We start from the raw sequence: 19427 nt of genomic DNA on the forward strand, positions 1-19427 counted from the left end.
GAACAAGAGCCAAAGCTTTGATTACCAAATATGCAGAACAGGTTTTGACCCTCTGGCAGAGCTCAATAGAGGGCAAAGTGGGCGATTCAAAACCCAGTTGTCTCATTTACCAGCTTTGGCTATTCCTAAACCAAGGATGACCCTATTGTTGTGCTATTGTTTTGTTCTAATTTGCAAACACATATTTTTCTTGCATCTGAGGAGTATACATAAAGCTCAATTCACATGAATGAAATCACACTGCAGTCAAACTGTGCTTGGGGAGACTGCCAACGCCTCAAGGACCAATTTATTTTGGAAACTGAGGGAAATGCAGTGATTTAAAAACACTTCTTTAACATAAAAAGTGCTTGTCAAGGTGCCCTGGAGTGAAAAATAGTGTGCAACATAGGACACTCGGGCAGATTGAATTTATTTCCAATGAGCAACTCCTCCCCCCCCCCCAATTTGGCTGTACCATTTGGGGCCCAAATCAGAGGTTAAGGATGGGAGGGTCTGGGACCTGCCAAGATGCCCCTGATGGTCTCCCAAAAGGAACTAGCTGTGGTCTCTCACCTTCCCTTCTCCTGGCATCAGCTCTTCCACATGGCCAGCTGGAGAGGGAGGGAAAACAAACAAAAGATAGAGAAAGGGACCTCTTCCTGATTTTTAAAATCTCTCTCCTGCCACCTGAATGGCTGAATCTGGGAAGAATCAGGAGCATCACCAATGATACCCCAGACAAAACCTGGTGATGCTTTTATTGGACCACTGAAAAACTTTGCTAACCTTTTCTAAGTCTCCGTGTTGGAAGCCAAGGCATATCTTGAGGAAAGAAGGTAAGAAAACGGATCCATGAAATCAAAAGGAGTTTCTCATGCTTTTGAAGGCCGCCCATTCTAGGGTTAACAAATAAGCATTTTATTATTATTATATCTCACTCCATGCACCGCTTTTATTCCCATTGCTTCTTCCACAACGCAGCAATTGTATTTAGTTTCAATACAACTTAATTATTGTTATTTAGTTTCAATACAACTTAATTATTGTAACGTCTTGCACATGAATACTTGTGTAACTTTATGTATCTGAATGTATCTGTATCTGTATTAGAAACTGCTTTTACTGTAGACTGACCCTGACTTAGATCTAATCACACCAGGGTGCTAACTTTACAAACATACCCTTGCATATCAAAACACATAGTGCTTCAATAGCCTTCTTTACAAACACACTCTTGCATATCAAAACACATGGGGCCTCAATGGCCTTCCATCTGCTAGCTGAGAGATATCGCCCCAAGGAACAGAACTTTCACTTCCCAAAACAACAGGCCTGCTCAGAGGGCAATTAAGGAGATAATTGGCACCCTTGGTATGCGTAGGGAGGAAGCTAAGGTACTTCCAACTTGACACCAAGGGAAAAGCTGTTACTTGAAGGCCACCATATACAATGCAACAATAAACAAAACGACAGAGATAAAACGAATATCTGGGTACTGTCAAATCAGACACATAGTCGCCATCTGAACCTTAAGGCCAAGGGGGCATGCGTATCAGGTACAGCCAATAAGTCAGACCCACAGAACATCTAGGGCCAATGGGCATAGAGATCCAAAGTTTCGGGTTCAGGACACCAATCAGAATCTAACTGTTTATGGCCCTTTGTGTGTATTCCTATAAAACATCCATGCACCTGTGTTTCGGGGCTCGTCTCTGCTTTTAAGAGATTGGGCCCTAGCTGTGTAATCTAATAAATAATTGGCATTCTATACAGCTGGTTGTCTCGTGTCTTAGTCTGCTGCCTCTGCCGGAGAATTGCCTCGATTTTCGGGGTTAACACTTTCATAGGAATATTTTCCCATGGGATTTTTCCCAAACCACCCACAAATCACAGATCAACTTGGCAGAGCCAGACAGAATCTGGGAAACTTTGGGTGGGTATTTTTTGGGGTGGGGAAATTCCTTAAATAAGGAGTCTGGGTCGCTCTTGCAAAGAAGCAGATGCAAAAGAGCCCATTATAAAGTGTTGGGGTGGCCCAAGATATTCTGCTGCCTGAAGCATGGGAGAAACCGCTGCTCCCTTTCCGCCTCTTGCATGCATACTCCACATAGAAGAAGAAATGAAATAAATGCCCCAATTTGAACACTGGAGTTGGGACAATGTCAATTAATGGCTCCGAGGGAGGCCAGCAGTCCAGCTCTGAGGGCCGAGAGGAGAAAAGGCCAAAAAGGACCACAGGGGGGAAGGTTGGGGGACCCTCAGGGCTGCCCCTCTTCTTTCTGCCGCCCGAGGCCGCCTCCTCGCTGTTCCTAAAACTTCCTCCTCATCCTTTCCCACACGAAAGGGCCAGAAACTCCCATCAAGAGGAACCCAGCCCGTCCCTCCCCCGCCCCTCTCACGCAAATTCATCAAATTCAGCTGCAAACATTTCCAAGGATCTCCAAGGACTCGAAGGGGGAAGATGAGAAGGGAAGCCACCGTTTCCGCCTTCCTTTTCTTGTTTTACTCACCAGGAGACCCCTTTTCTTCCGGACTTTCCTGCCCAGAAATGACTCCCCCGTTTCTTACCCTTCTCTTTCCCGGGGTTTCTTTTCCCAGCAAAATCCTGATCATAAAACACTCACCCGCCCGCCTTTTGTCTCTTAAGAAAACAGGCTGAGGCTCCTGTTTCCAAAGCCTCCCATTTAAAGTTGCCTCCCTTTTCACTCCAGGCTGGAGGTCGGCGTACAAAAGCCTGCCCTTTTTTTAAAAAAATTGGTGTATAACCTTCTTCTCCCTTTCCTATCACGTGACTGAAGCCGAGCCAGGCTCCTGGCAGGGCGAGAACAGACTCGACCAATCTCCTCTCGGAGCGCCTGGATTGGGGGAGTCTTGGTCTCTCTCTCTCTGTCTCTCTCTCTCTTTGGGTCACTGGATCAGGCAGGAAAAGGGAATTCATTTAAAAATCATTATTTGCCAGAGAGAGAAATGAACTGCAATGTCTCTACAATGTTGTCTTTTTTCTGTCAATTTCTGTTCTTTTTTCTTGTATCGAAATAGTCCCACTTCCTGAAACTGCTGGACAATCTTGGTTTTTTTCTCAGATATATTATTTTTGAGATGTATACTCGTTTTTTTAATATTGTATTCTTTTTTTATTAAATGAAATCCTAATATAATAAACAAAACAAACAGAACAAAGAAATAAAATACAATAATTATACACAAACAAAATTGAAACGAAGCGCCCCCCCCCAGCAATGGAGAACAGGACCTTTTCCTTCATTTCAAGGATTCCTGTTCCACTTCCAAAATTGTAACGTTACTTCCGATGGTGCTCTTCCCTTCCCCTTTTCACTCTGATTTAAAGCACCTGTCTGGTCTTAGGATTTTTAATAATTTCCACAAGACAACTGATCCCAGCCCTAAGGAGTCCACAGCTCAAATTTGCAGAGAGAGGGACCCAGTGTTCAGTCATCAACTGGGGCTCTCTAGCCCTGTTGGGAGGTCTCCTGGTGTGTTTTTGGTACATGATAAATCTGGTAACAGTCTGTAACTGGATGAAGTCAATTCTCCTTGGAAGTCTGGATAACTTATTGGGGTGCTGGGCCAAAGTGTTCCCGATTGATGGGGTTCGGTAGAGGGGGACTCCTCACCACACAAATGGTGTCACAGCATGGATGCCTCACCCAGTCTCCTTCTTTAGATGGTTTACTGTGTGTCGGATCGGGTCTTATCCCTCTCTTGCCTCGTCCCTGTCCCCATGGGAAGACAATTACAGTCTACTCTTGGGTCTCATACACTGTGTATCTTTTCCTCTTGGGTTCAGGGGCTGGCAGGAACCCTCTGACTTTCAGATTTGGAAAATCTTTAAGAAGACCGTGCATCTTTTCATAATCTGTCTCCTTTTCTCACTTATCTCTCCTTCTTATTCATACCCCCTTCTTCAAATCTACTGTTGAACCACCTCTCTCCCTGAGCATTTATACCTCTCTCCCCCACTGACATCTTTAATTCCTTTTCTTTCCCTTTTCCTCCTTCTTCTACCAAACAGACTTCTACTTTCCCCTTCAACTCCTCCATCTTTCCTTTTTCCTCTTTTAAGAGTTCTTTCTTCTCTGATGGCTCAGTCCTATAGCTTTCCCTTTCCTCTTTTGTCGCTTCTATTGTCGAGGATGGCACACTTTCTTCCATCTTTCCTTCACATCATGTTATTTCCTTCTGTAGGAGATCTTTGGATATGGCTTCCTTACCTGTCTTTGTAGTAAAGTATAGAACAAAAGATTTAAAATTGTCTTCTTTGTGACCCACTTACTAGTGGCACATCCACTTCTTTTCTAATCCTTCATTGCCGTTCTTGCATCCTGATTTTAACTCGCCTTGCCAAGCTTCCCACATACGTTTTGGAACAATCACAGATTACCAGGCAAACTAAATGGGGTGTTGAACATGCTGAGAATGATCCAGATCTAAAAACAAAATCAACTCCAGGGATGGTCAAATGTGATCCCTCAATACATTGATCGCACACATTACACCTCCTACGTTTGAAACATCCTATTGTTATGGCACTTCCCTGGGTCCTAATGCTACTTAAGATCTCAGTGTGAATTAAAATTTCCTTTAAATCCCTTGTTCTCTTAAAACCCAATTTTTAGGCATTCCTCAGGAGGTGCCAATTTCTAAGAACAATTAGTTGACTAGCCAGGAGAGCATAGCTGAAAGTGCAGATCAATCTGTCTCAGGTGATCCTTTTTTAAAATCTCTCATTAACATTTTCCTAACCTGCGCTACAAGTCATTTCATCCCTGGCACATGAGAAGGAATTTGCCTTTTGAACATTTTGTTATGATTAAAAGAAATACAAAGGGGACGCTGTTTTTAGGGGGGAAAAGCTGTAAGATGGCAGCAGACTTCAAGAGTAGAGGCGAACATTGGAGGAGGGCCAATGTTATCCCTATCTTCAAAAAGGGCAAAAAAGAGGAACCTGGGAAATACAAGCCAGTCAGCTTTACATCAATTACAGGAAAAATTCTGGAACAGATCATAAAGCGGTCATTGTGAAAGCACCTAAAAAACAAAGCAGCAAAAACTAGAAGCTAACACGGATTTATCAAGACCTGTGGGGAAATTGTATGCTTTTACAATGTATATATCTGTGGCAGTAGCAGACATTGTGCTAAGCGCGCAAATCACGTATACAGTGTGGTTGCTTCCAGTAAGGATGATTCATTAACCTGCTTTGGTATCTAGGATAATTTCCTGTCTCTTGGTAAATTGTATTAACTTACTTGTGTATTAAGGTGTTATCTGTCTATGTTTACCCTGCTCTGTATTCAGGAATGTTTACCCTGCTTGTGTATTTAGGATTTACGTGCCTTTGTTTACTGGCCCCTCTGTTTCCCATACTTGTGTATTCAGGATATTACCTGCCTGTGTTTAGAATGGTCACTGATTAACTAGTGCAAAGGTAGTAGAGAACAATAAAAGGGGGGCGTGGCGACGGATAGGGAGGTTTTTCCCACTGAACAGCATGCTACACAGCATGCTGTTTAGTTCATCCGGATCCCACCCTGAAACACACACTTGAGCGCTCGCCTCTTTCTTTCTCCTTGCTTGTCAAGAGGGGAAAAAGGCTTCATCTCCAGATCCCTACAACTAGACTTCATCTGCAGATCCCTACAACAAGACTTCATCTGCAGATCCCGACAGACCAAATCCTGCCAAACTAATTTGATATCATTTTTTGAATACGTCACCTCCCTGATAGACAGAGGGAATGCTGTAGACGTAGTATATCTTGACTTCAGCAAAGCTTTTGACAAAGTGCCCTATGATATCCTGATTAGCAAGCTAACTAGGTGTGGGCTGGATAGATCAAGGGTGAGGTGGACACACAATTGGCCAAAGAATCATACTTGGAGAATGATGATTAATAGGTTCTTCTCTGTCTGGGAGGACATCACAAGTGGCGTATGCCAAGGCTCAGTCCTAGACCTGGTGCTCTTGAATATTTTTATTAATGACTTGGATGAGGGAATGTAGGGAGTGCTTGTAAGATTTGCAGATGATACAAAATTGGGCAGAATAGATAATACCCTAGAACACTGGTTCTTAACCTTGGGTTACTCAGGAGTTTTGGACTGCAACTCCCAGAAGCCTTCACCACCAGCTGTCCTAACTGGGGTTTCTGGGAGTTGCAGTTCAAAAGCGTCCGAGTAACAAAGGTTAAGAACTACTGCCCTAGAAGACAGAAACAAAATTCAAAATGGCCTTAATAAGTTGGAACACTGGGCCGAAAGCAACAGAATGAAATTCAACAGGGGTAAGTGTAAAGTACCGCACCTCGGAAAAAGAAACCAATTGCACAGTTACAAGATGGGGGATACCTGGCTCAGCAAAAATATAAGTGAGGATTTTGGAATTCTCATCGATCACAAGATAAATAGGAGCCAACAGTGTGATGTGGCTACAAAAAAGGCAAAAACTATTTTAGCCTGCATTAATAGAAGTATAGTTTCCAAATCCCACAAGGTGCTAGTCCCCCTCTATTCAGCACTGGTTAGGCCTCACCTTCAGTATTGTGTCCAATTCTGGACACCGCACTTCAAGAAAGATGCTAACAAATTGGAACAAGTTCAGAGGAGAGCACCAAGGATGAACAGGGGACTGGAAACCAAGCCTTAAGAGGAAAGGTTCAAAAAACTGGGCATGTTTAGCCTTGACAAAAGACCGAGCGGTGATATGATAGTACTTTTCAAATATGTGAAAGGCTATCATACAGAGGAGGGGCAAGATATGTCATCCCAGAGTGCAGGACACACAACAATGGGCTCAAGTTAAAGGAAACCAGATATTGGCTGAATATTGTGCGGAAATCATGACAAATATCAGGAAAAACGTCTTCAATGTTAGAGCAGTACAACAGTGGAACCAGTTACCTCGGGAGTTGGTGAGTGCTCCCATATTGGAGGCATTCAAGAACATCTTGGATAATAACCTGGCAGATGTGCTTTGATTGTACAGTGGTGCCTTGACTTACGAACGCCCTGACCTATGAAAAATTTGACTTACAAACAGCTCCAGAGACAAGTCAAAGCAAAATTGGAGCTTTGACTTGCGAACAAAAACAGGCAGGGGAAAGGGGCAGGAAATTTTAAAAAAACCCTAACTGTTGGTGGCGAAGAGACTGCTTCTTTGTAGCTCTTTTGCCCCAACGGTTACGAAAATGAAGGCTCAGCCTCCCAGGCTTCCAGTGCCGCCGCCATCACCGCCTTCGGGGGCCTCCCAGGGTTCCCCTGCCACCATGGGAGACCTCCCAGGGGTTCCCTGCCCCGCCAATCGCTGCCTTCAGGCTTTCCCGGGGGGTAGACCGGGCCTATTAGAGGAAGCGCTCCCCTGGTAGGCCCAGTCTACCAGGGAAGGGCTTCTCCTGGTAGGCCTGGTCTACCCCCCAGGAAAGCCTGAAGGCAGCAATCGGCAGCGGTGGCTTCGGTGGCGGCAGGGTCCACGCGGCTGCGGGGAAGGCCAGGTGAGCTTCTGGAGGGCTCCCCGCCAATGATGGTTTCGGCGGCAACAGGGCTTGGCCAGATGACCATGGCCGGGAGGCTTGAGAGGAGGCTTCGCGTAAGTGTGCTGCTTTTTAATGTTTTGGGTGGCTTTTGCAGGGTGGGATTGGGCTGGTGGGGTTATTTTGGGAGTTATTTTTGTGTTTTGTTTTATTTTTTTGCAGCCCCAGGGGCTTGGAGATTTTTATTTTGAGAGGGTATTTTTTTCTTCGGCCGGAATGGATGAATGGGTTTTCAGTGCATTCCTACAGGAAATTGTGCTTTGATTTATGAATATTTTGACTTACAAACGCCATTCCAATAAGGATTAAGTTCGTAAGTCAAGGCACCACTGTATTCCTACAATGAGCAGGGAGTTGGACTCGATGGCCTTGTAGGCCCCTTCCAACTTCACTTTTCTATGATTTCAGTGATACTGAAAAAACAGTGGAAAGTGCGAGAAAGAGAACAGCAGTGGAAAATTACAATATAACAGACTAAGTGAAAAACCAATATGATCATTTTATGCTCGAAACTAGGAATTCTCCCAATTTCTCATTCTCTCTCCGTAACAAAGCCATAGGAAGCTTTCGGCACCAAAGTTAGTAGTCGCAACTCTGGTAACATATCACGAAGCACCATAAAGTGCCCTGCCCCAATCCTCTTCCGTCCAGGTCATGAACTTCTCTATTTTCTCTTGACTGGACTGCATGACAGTCCCTAAAAGGTGAATCCTGAGAAAAACATTTCTCATAATTTAGGCATTTCTGCGATTTCTTTCTTGTGTGAAATGTCTTACGATTCAAAAAGTGAGAATCTTGACCAAATCATTTCCCACACTCCTGGCATTTGTAAAGTTTCTCTCCTGTGTGGACTCTTTTATGACTCACAGGGCTTGAATTCACAGCAAAACATTTCCCAAACTCCTGGCATTTGTTTGGTTTTTCACCTGTGCAGATTCTCTTATGACTAATAAGTGTTGAATTCACAGAAAAACATTTCCCACACTCCTGGCATTCATAAGGCTTTTCTCATGTGTGTAGTCTCTTATGCTTCAAAAGGCTTGATTTTTAGTAAAACATTTCCCACACTCCTGGCATTTGTAAGGTTTCTCTCCTGTGTAGATCCCCTTATGACTAAGGCTTGAATTAACAGCAAAATATTTCCCACACTCCTGGCATTTGTACGGTTTCTCTCCTGTGTGGACTCTCTTATGATTCACAAGGTATGAATTCCGAGTAAAACATTTCCCACACTCCGAGCATTTGTACGGTTTCTCTCCTGTGTGGACTCTCTTATGACTCACAAGGTATGAATTCTGAGCAAAACATTTCCCACACTCCTGGCATTTGTAAGGTTTTTCTCCTGTGTGGAGTCTCTTATGTTTTACAAGGCTGGAATTCTCATTAAAATGTTTCCCACACTCCTGACATTTGTATGCATGTTCTCCTGTGTGGACTTTGTTATGATTCAAAACATCTGAATTCCGAGCAAAACATTTCCCACACTCCTGGCATTTGTACGGTTTCTCCCCTGTGTGGATTCTCTTATGACTCGCAAGATACGAATTCCGAGCAAAACATTTCCCACACTCCTGGCATTTGTATGGTTTTTCTCCTGTGTGGATTCTCTTATGACACATAAGTGTTGAATTCTGAGCAAAACATTTTCCACACTCCTGGCATTTGTATGGTTTTTCTCCAGTGTGGAGTCTCTTATGCTTTACAAGGCTGGAATTCTCAATAAATTGTTTCCCACACTCCTGGCATTTGTATGGATGTTCTCCTGTGTGGACTCTTCTATGCCTTTGAAGGTTTGAATTCACAGCAAAACATTTCCCACACTCCGGGCATTTGTATGGATGTTCTCCCCTGTGGACTCTCTTATGACTAACAAGGTATGAATTCTCAACAAAACATTTCCCACACTCCTGGCATCTGTATGGTTTTTCTCCTGTGTGGAGTCTCTTATGCTTTACAAGGCTGCAATTCTCAATAAATTGTTTCCCACACTCCTGGCATTTGTATGGATGTTCTCCTGTGTGGACTCTTCTATGCCTTAGAAGGTTTGAAGTCCTACCAAAACATTTCCCACACTCCTGGCATTTGTACGGTTTCTCTCCTGTGTGAATCCTCTTATGACTCATAAGTGTTGAATTCACAGCAAAACATTTCCCACACTCCTGGCATTTGTACGGTTTCTCTCCTGTGTGGATTCTCATATGACTGATACGTGTAGAATTATCAGCAAAACATTTCCCACACTCTTTACATTTGTATGGTTTGTATCCTGTGTGAACTCTCTTATGCTTCCAAAGGCTTGAATTTTTATTAAAATGTTTCCCACACTCCTGGCATTTGTATGGTTTCTCTCCTGTGTGAACTCTCTTATGACTTACAAGATGTGAATCTTGAGCAAAACATTTTCCACACTCCTGGCATTTGTATGGCTTCTTTCTTTCACGATTCACAAAGTGTCGCATCCAATTTAAACATTTCCCAGACATTTCACTCACGAAGCACTTTTTTACAGTGTGGATCCTTTTGTGAAGCATCAGCGCTATCTTCATGGGAAAATATTTTCCACACACAATGCATTTGTAAGTCTTCTCTGGAATACAGCTTTCCGTTTCTGCATGTATTCTCTGGTATCTAGCAACCTCTAATTGGTCCATAAAACTCTTTCTAGATCTTGGATATGAATTTTTCTTCCTCCGTTTATCTCTGAGGAAGAAGGACAAATGCAGGAGAGACAGAACCGAAGAGTGATATAGATCTATGGGGAAAAAGAGAAGGATTTATTAAGAGTGGATTTGGATGCATGAAAGCCCACATAGAAATAAATCTGTTGGTTGTTTAAGGTATATAATATCTTGTCCTCTTCTCCCCTTTAATTTTGCAATCTCATCTCCTGACCATGTGGGGGTTTATCTCTGCCCCCTCTTTTTATTCCCCATCGACAGATACTCTACACAATAGTTCTTGCTTTAAATCATCAACATTTCATTCCAAATCAATTAACAAGCTAGTTCCACCTTCTCCTCCAACAGAGAAAGGAAGGGGTTAACAGAATAATTGTCTGGGGAGGGAGTTCTCCACCATCTTGTGGGTGAAAACTCCTGTTCTGGTATGGGTTTCTCCATTCTAGCCATTCTCTCGTTTCTCTCTCAGTGTGGCCTCTTCCCTTTCAAACTTTTTCCTCCAGTCTTGACTCTTATGGTGTCCTAAGGGGAAAGGGTTTTTATTTGAGTCTTGAATAATTCCTTCTTTTATGTTTTACGAACTATAGGGAGATAATTGGCAATATGGTATTGATCACCATAATTACCCATCTCCTGAAAAGAACAAAAGCTTATCCCATAGCTATAAATACTAAACTCCCAAACAAACTGCACCAGAGCACAGAATGCTACTCTTGTCCTCTGAAAATGTCAGCCACAGAGACTGGCGAAACGTTAGGAAGAACAACCTTCAGAACACGGCCAGAGAGCCTAAAAAACCAACAACAACCACTAGTTCAGAAAGTTTTTTAAAAGTGCAGTTAAAATAATAAGAGAAGAACTATTGTTGCTGTTGTTGTTATTATTACTGCTCTTAGTGCCTTGGTAAAAGAGAGATTAGCATCAGCTTGAGAAAGAAGGGGCCTTACCGAGGGAGGATATCATCTGCCAGTTCTCCTCCATGACTTCCTGGTGCAGGGCCTTCTGGTTGGGATCCAGCAGCGCCCACTCCTCCTGGGTGAAGGACACGGCCACCTCCTCAAAGGTCACTGAACCCTAAAAATGGGAAAGAAAGGAGGCATTCCTCATATGTTTCAACAAAATAACCTCCTAAATCCAAAACGTAATTAAAAACAAGTGGCTGGATCTTATATTGTAGGTATAGGGGAACAAGTTTACTAAGGGTTACGAGTCACCTTGGCCATGTGCTCCCTCCAGGAAGAGAAGTCTCTGAACCCCTGTGGCTGGGAATTAACAGAGGGAGGGAAAGGGCTACTGGTGGCCTACTTGCCAGCCTTTTAAACTTCCCTGAGGCATCAAGGAAGCCTCTGTGAGAAACGGGATGCTAGACTTAACCAGTCTTTGCTCTGATCCAGCACAGCTACTCTTCGTCTTATCACTTCCACAAGAAAACGGAGGCTGAGAAATGTATTTATTTATTTATTTTATTTATATCCCGCCTATCTGTTACCGTCTGGCAGAAGATATAGAACAATTAAGACTCGGACCACACGTTTTCTAAATAGTTTTTATCCTAGAGCTATAATTGCAATTAATAATGAGCTTAAAGACCACCAGTAGTGAATAATTAGTTGGACTGTGTTACTTGGCCTGAGGTGTAGATGTTTGTATTTTTAGTGGGGGACTTCTAGTGGGTGGGGAGAGTTTGGGGAATGTTATGTGTGTGCATGTGTCTGGTCTCTGGGTGTCTGTGAATTTCGTTGTATGGGTATACTGTGTATATACTTACAATGACAATAAATTATTATTATTATTATTATTATTATTATTATTATTATTATTATTATTATTATTATTATTATTATTATTATTATTATTATTATTATTATTATTATTATTATTATTATTATTATTATTATTATTATTATTATTATTATTATTATTATTATCTGGTCAATCATGACCACTCTAGATGGCTTACAACAGATTCCAGATGAAAAAAATGGGGAGAGGAAAGTAATTCCCGCTGTCCCCACATTCCATTCTGGAAAACCTCAAACAATTCTTGGCCTATTCTTCAAAACAAAAGAGAAACAAAATTCTTTTCGACATGGAAAAAGCCATGCTTATCAGTCTGCTATATAATAATTGATGAAAATTGTCATATTATTAAAAAAAGCATGGCCATCATCCATGAGGAGTAAAGTGGTTAAATACTCCACTATTCGGATCCACGGTGTCCCGTAACCGCCTTCTTTGTACCTGATTTGGTAGTGCTGCATCCTCAGGAAGAGACGAAGCAATACCTGTTGTTGGCATCTTCACAGACCCTGCAGGACAGACCAAGGGGGTGGGAAGCCATTCGCATAAGATACTCTCACAATGAGATCATGACCTCAGGAAAGGGAAGCTAAAAGCTAAAAACAAAACTCTGGTGCAAACAAAACTCTCCAAAGAACGGAGAGTCTTCCTGCGTGCGGGTGGGTAGGAGTGTGCTTGTGCATGTGTGGTTGGGTAGGAATACGCAATAAACGGTGCCCCTTCAGGAAAGTGTGAGAAAATGGTATTCCAAGAGAGTACGAGATATACAGAAATTTGAGTCTTATCACTCTCAACGTACACTGATTTGCGTTTCATTTTACATGTTTCAAGATGGTTTTATTCTTTTATGTTTTGCGAACTGTAAGGAGATATTTGGCAATGTGGAAGAGGGTGGAGCATAGCAATCAGTCAGGGCAGGAAATGTCATTATGGCTGCCAATGGTTCCTCTAAACAATGCTCTAAAATAAAATAGCAAACTACAGATCAGACCTTTCATAGATGCGATATTTTAGGAAACTGACCAGATGCTTTATTTATTTATATAAAATTTGTAACCCTTCTCCTATAAAAGGACCCCAGGTAGCTTAGAACAATGAGAAGACAGTGTTTAAGTTCGCTAAATGAGTACAATGCTACTAAAGGGATCAATTAGCATAATATCTAAATCTAAATAACATAATATCTAAATCTAAATCTATTAGAAAAAAGACCACTTGGAAGCCTTTCACTCAGGGAAGCTAACAAAAAAGGAATAGGCAAGTGGATCATATCTCTAAAGGGCCTTATCATTGATCTTCCTTAATCATTAAGTGATTAGTATGTAGCTTAACTAATGAAAACCTCCACAATGAAGCCAGCAGGGCCAAAGCTTCATTCCCACTCTAAGCTGTATCTCTCATCAACTTTCAGCTCTTCAGATGTTGATGAACGACTCTTCTCACCATGATTCTCCATCGGCAGAGTTGGCTATGAGGATGGGATCTGGAGCTCAGCGCATCTGGACGGCCACAGATTGCCCAGTCCAGCATTATGGGCCCTGCAGTGGCTAGCATGAATTTGGACACTATTCTGACACAGAACTATTGTTGCTGTTGTTGTTAGTCTCCGTAGTGCCTTGGTAAAGAAAGATTAGCAATAGGCTTGAGAAGGAGGGGGCCTTACTGAGGGAAGATATCATCTGCCAGTTCTTCTCCATGACTTCCTGGTGCAGGGCCTTCTGGTCAAGATCCAGCAGCCTCCACTCCTCTTGAGTGAAGGACACAGCCACCTCCTCAAAGGTCACTGGACTCTAAAAATGAAAAATAAAGAATTCTTTCCATATAGGTTTCACCTAAATCCAAAAGACATTTAAAAAGAAGTGGTAGTTTCTTCTATTGTAGGTTTTAAGTTTCATCAACACCCCTTCTAAAGGAGGACAAGTTTACCAAGGCTTACGAGTCACCTTGGCTATGTGCTCCCTCCAGGAAGAGAAGTCTCCGAACCCCAGTGGCTGGAGATAAAGAGGGGGAGGGAAAGAGCTACTGGCAGCCTACTTGCCAGCCTCTGGAGCTTCCATGAAGCATCAAGGGAGCCTCTGTGAGACCCAGGATGCTAGACTTAACTGCCTTCTTTGTACCTGATCGGGTTCCGCTGCATCACCAGGAAGAGACGAAGGAATATTTGTTGTTGGCATCTTCACAGACCCTGCGGGACAGACCAAGGGGGTGGGAAGCCATTCGCATAAGCTTCTCTCATAATAAGATCATGACCTCAAGAAATGCAAGCTAAAAAAGGATTCAAGGATCAAGATACTTGTTGCCATAAAAGAAACAGTTCCCCTTCAGGAAAGTGTGAAAAAATGGTATTCCAAGAGATATAAAGAAATTTCTCCACAACTTAGCATAACTAAACACCCTGCCCCATACCAAACTCCTGAACTGGGCATTATGCCAACTGCAGAATTAAAACATACAGTGGTGCCTCGCATAGCGATTGCTCCATTTAGTGATGAAATCACTTTGCGATGATCGGTTCCCTGCTTCGGGAACCGAGCATCGCAAAGCGACGATTTCCCAACAGCTGATCGGCAGTTTCAAAATGGCCGCCGGGTAAACAAAATGGCTGCCCACTGTTTTCTGGGACGGATTCCTCACTTGAGAGGCACTGAAAATGGCCGCGCTATGGAGGATCTTCGCTGAACGGTGAGTTTTAAGCCCATAGGAACCCATTGAAGGGGTTTCAATGCGTTTCTATGGGCTTTTTTTATTTCGCATTGCAACGTTTTTGTTCTGCAGCGATTTTTGCAGAACAAATTAATGTCGCAATGCGAGGCACCACTGTATTATCCTCTCCAACCCAATATTCCTTACTGATGTTTAGTCGTGTCTGACTCTTCATGACCCACTGGACGAGAGCACCCCAGGCCCTCCTGTCTTCCTCTGCCTCCAGAGTTGGGTCAAAGTCCTAATTCCTCTTAACATTTAATCTAAAGTCTTCAATCGGTGGTGGGTATTTTGTGGTTCACTTAAGCTATTTCTTACAGTTAAATTTCCATTCTCACATTGTCAGAAAAGAGAAAATAATTTTAAAAAATTGCATTTATTTTTCATTTTAAATTACAATCAGAAATTTTGCATAAAATTTGCTGGATGATGGCAAAGGAGATATGGGGAAACAAAAGTATTTCAGAAGAATAAAAAAGGGGGACCGATGCCAAAGCATTTTAAGATCCATTGGGGTTAGTCTGTGGGGCGGTGACTCCGGTGGTCTCCTTCTGGGCCCTGATGAACCATGGTACTGACTGGGTGATGTGGAACCATCCAGTCTCCCCTCAGCCTGATCTCCCGCACAAAGTAATTCTATGAAGTTTAAAGTGAGGCGGAAGGCAGCTGTGAGCATCTCAGAAAAAATGTGGGATATCATGATAACCAACCCACAAACAGGTACCCATCGTTGAATCAAGTTCTCTTCCAAAATTTGTACTTTAGGTATTCTCTTTCAGATGCCATAAAAGTCAATCTTTTTCATATTTGGCCTCCTTCGGAGAAACAGAAGACCTGCTGGCTATGTGAAAAGTCTAGGAAAAGTGAAAAGGAAAACACTGGGTTGACATATAGAAAGAACTACAGACTAGTGTCCCTCTAGCCTAAAAGGTACCAGGGGAGGGAGGAAACGATATGCAAAGAGAAACACAAATACAAACTCTCTCAGCATGAATCCTTACCTACTGAACTGGAACTTTCCTTGTTGCTTGGATGGCTCTCTTGTCTTTGAGATCTTTTTCCGGTGTCGAAAGGGGGTTTCTCTGCTGCATAGAAATCAGACTGGATTTCTACCAAGGGATTTCTCCTCTGAGGATCCATTATGTGGAATAAAAAGAAAGAAAAGACATATCATGGTTGGATTTTTCCAAGACATTTGAAAAGGGGTAGAATTTCTGGGATTTCATTTCCTTGACCCTTTTAAGGATGGCACACACCCTGTTTTAAAGTGGAAGAGGGACTCCCCGACGTAAGGAACTGTGATTCATTTGCGACGCCAACATTAATTGTCTTCTGCTTTTCCTTTTTTTTCTTCTGCCTGACTCAGACCCAGGAAGCCTTTGGTCAGGGCCACCGCCTGGGAAGTGGTCTCGGCTCCACATTCTCTCACCCAGCTCGAAATCTCCAGGGGGAGGACGGCCAGGAACTGCTCCAAGATGACCAGGTCCAGCATCTGAGCCTTTGTCCATTGCTCTGGCTTGAGCCACTGATAACAAAGATGGCGGAGCCGAGTGCAAACCTCTCGAGGACCCTCAGCCTCCTCGTAGGAGAATTCCCTGAATTTCTGGCACTCTGTATCTGAGCTGAGCATCTCCTCACCTCGGACCTTCTGTGCTGTTCCTTCCCAGAAGGTCCCAAGACCTCATGCCTTGAGAACATCAGGGTCTCTTCCTTCCCTGGGGCCAGATGTGTCATGGGCTGCCATTTTATTCTGCACCCAACAATGCCTCCAATGAAGTCCTGGAACCCCTCTCCTTCTGCGGAGGAAAGACTGCCTTAAGAGACAAGACTATGGAAGCTCTGCAAAGCCAAGACCCTGCCGTGCTAACACAGTGAAGGCAAAAAAGGCAAGACAGCAGCCACCAATCAAACCTCATCACTAAAAATAAAAGGCAGGAGAATCCCAAGGCTGAGCTGAGAGACAGGGAGATGGGGCTCTTCCTTCACTGGACAGCTACTGACCAAAGTGCTTCAGACCGTCAGAGGGTCAGAAGTGGAAGCATCTCCCACCCGGACGGATCTATTCGAATTACTTAGAAGAAAAAGAAAACAATTTCATAACACTATTCCTAAATGTTGTCAGGTACAGTTCCACCGGAGATGGAGGTTTTCTTCTTAGCTACAGTAGCTTAGAGCTGCCTTTCTAGAATAGGAAAAGGTTCAGCACAGGACAGAACCCTGATTCTAGAGGTTTCGTAATATTTCTCATAATTCTTAGCTAACACCTCTGAATTCCTGCTTTTCATGGGCCCAGGGCTAAAGCAGAGAAGGATGACCACAGCAGTTAGCAGATGATGAATTGGTGGTTGATGAAGCAATGTGATCTTTGCCAACCAATCTTCCTGAGGCTCCTGGACCATCTGCAGCTCGTTGAGCAGCAGGTCTCCCCTCTGCCTCCCTCTTGCAGCCCCCAAAGGAAAGCTCCTGCCTTTCAATTGGAACAACAAAGAACCATCTCTCATTCCAAGGGTTAGAATTTCCAAATTTCTCTCTTTGTAGGTAGATGTGTAATGAGGTGGATTTGGTGCTCAGGCAGCCAAATGGTCTGGGTCATCATAACCTTCGATTCCCCTCCAGCTGCCTCTCCTGCCCAGTTTTAGGGACTATCCTCCACCTCTTGCCCCTCTCCTTCCTCTGGCCTCCCCCAGTTCCCCCCCCCCACCCTTACAGGCAGCCCTGCTGGGACAGACTCACCATCCTTCCCAGTTGCAATGGGAAGAGAAGTCTCCCTGGAAAAGACCCTGATGTTGGGAAAGAGAGAAGGCAAGAGGAGAAGGGGACGACCGAGGACGAGATGGATGGACAATGTCATTGAAGCGACCAACATGAATTTGACCAAAATCTGGAAGGGCCTGGCGTGCTCTGGTCCATGGGGTCGGACACGACTAAACAACAACAAGAAGGCATATCTTAAGGAAAGAAGGTAAGAAAATGGATCCAAGAAATCAAAAGGAGTTTCTTGCCCTTTCATAGGAATATTTTTCCATGGGATGTTCACCAAACCATAGATCAAACTGGAGGAGCCAGACAGGATCTTGGGCACTTGGGGTGCTTGTTTTGGGGTGGAGAAATTCCTTTCCTGAGGGGGCTCAGAGTCGCTCTTGCCAAGAGGCAGATGGAAAAGAGCCCTTTAAAAAGTGTTGGGGGTGGTTCAAGACATTCTGCTGCCTGAAGCACAGGAGAAAACCCTGCTCCCTTTCTGCCTCCACACAGACGAATATATGAAATAAAGGCCCCAGTTTGAACACTGGAGGTGGGACAATGTGCATTAATGGCTCGGAGGGAGGCCAGCACTCCAGCTCTGGAGGCCGGAGAAGAGAAAAGGCCAGAAGGGGCTCCGAGTGGGAGGGTTGTGGGACCCTCAGGGCCGTCCCCCTCCTTTCTGCGGCCCGAGGCCGCCTCCTCGCTCTTCCTAAGGCTTCCTCCTTCTGCTTTCCCACACGAAAGGGCCAGAAACTCCCATCGAGAGGAACCAAACCCGTCCCTCCCCCGCCCGTCTCAGACTCCCCCGCGTGTTTCGCTCATCAAATTCAGCCGCAAACATTTCCAAGGATTTCCAAGGACTCAGAGGGGAGGGGATGAGAAGGGGAGCCACCGTTTCCCCCTTCCTTTTCTTGTTTTACTCACCAGGAGACCCCTTTTGCCCAGAAATGACTCCCTTTTTCTTTCCTTTCTTACTCTTTTCTTTCCCGGGGTTTCTTTTCCCATCAAAATCCAGATCAGAGAATACTCACCCACCCGCCCGCCTTTTGTTTCTCTTTGTATCTTGAGGAATCAGGCTGAGACTTTATTTCCAAAATATCCCATTTAAAGTTCCCTCTTTTTCACTCCAGGCTGGATCTCGGAGTACAAATGCATAAAAGCTTTCCTCCACTTTCCTGTCACGTGACTGAAGCCACGCCAGGCTCCTGGCAGGGGAAGCACAGACAAGACCAATCTCCTCTCAGAGCGCCTGGATTGGGAGAGTCTCGGTCTCTCTCTCTCTTTGGGTCACTGGATCAGGCCGGAAAAGGGCATTTATTTAAAGCAGTGGTTCTTAACCTTTGTTACTCGGATGCTTTTGAACTGCATCTCCCAGAAACACCAGCCAGCACTGTTGGTGGTGAAGGCTTCTGGGAGTTGCAGTCCAAAACTCCTGAGTAACCCAAGGTTAAGAACCAGTGATTTAAAGCGTGATCTAGGGAGAGAAACGAACCGCAAAGTCTCTACAATGTGATCTTTTCTTTCCTGTCCTTTCCTGTTCCTGTACCCAAATAATCCCACTTCCTAGAAAGCTCAAATTGGGTGAAAACTGAGCTCTTTGGCCCTGTTGGGAGATCTCCTGGTGTCCCTTTGGCTCTTTGCCCACTTGCTGAAATGGCCTCTGCTCTGCCCCCCAAAACCTTGGAGTGCTAGGACTGAAGTGGGGCCTCCCACGTGGGCAGTGGGGGGTTAAGAGGTGTTGCCCCTTGTGGTTTCCGCCCAGCTCATGAATATTAATATGCTACACCATGCATGAACCAATGAGAGTGCTGGAGAGGCGGAGTCACAAGATACAAGATTCTCTGCAGGAGGAGGAGATTAGATTGGAGTTTTAAGGTTTTGAGAGGTTGGGAGTTTGGGATGGATAGAGAGAGTTGGTGGTTGATGGTGTATGAAGAAGGATGTTTTGTTAAGAGTTAACAACATTGATTGTA

General features: G+C 44.0%; 2 protein-coding genes across 2 annotated transcripts in view; both read right to left on the reverse strand.

Annotated features, from left to right (window-relative positions):
- LOC110070024 (uncharacterized) overlaps positions 1 to 2622 on the reverse strand; it is a 30059-nt gene extending 27437 nt beyond the window's left edge. Inside the window, 1 exon segment of the mRNA XM_078388301.1 lies at positions 2493 to 2622. The gene's annotated coding sequence lies outside the window, so the exon portion shown is untranslated.
- Positions 2623 to 8010: 5388 nt separating this feature from the next.
- The window catches only part of LOC110071141 (uncharacterized), a 29111-nt gene continuing 17694 nt past the window's right edge, over positions 8011 to 19427 (reverse strand). Inside the window, 2 exon segments of the mRNA XM_078388300.1 lie at positions 8011 to 8580; positions 8583 to 9964. Of these exon segments, the coding sequence (XP_078244426.1) occupies positions 8111 to 8580; positions 8583 to 9964 (1852 nt within the window). The 3' untranslated portion in view covers positions 8011 to 8110.

This window comes from Pogona vitticeps, chromosome 2 (genome assembly GCF_051106095.1).
Source record: "Pogona vitticeps strain Pit_001003342236 chromosome 2, PviZW2.1, whole genome shotgun sequence".
NCBI classification, from domain to species: Eukaryota; Metazoa; Chordata; class Lepidosauria; order Squamata; family Agamidae; genus Pogona; species Pogona vitticeps.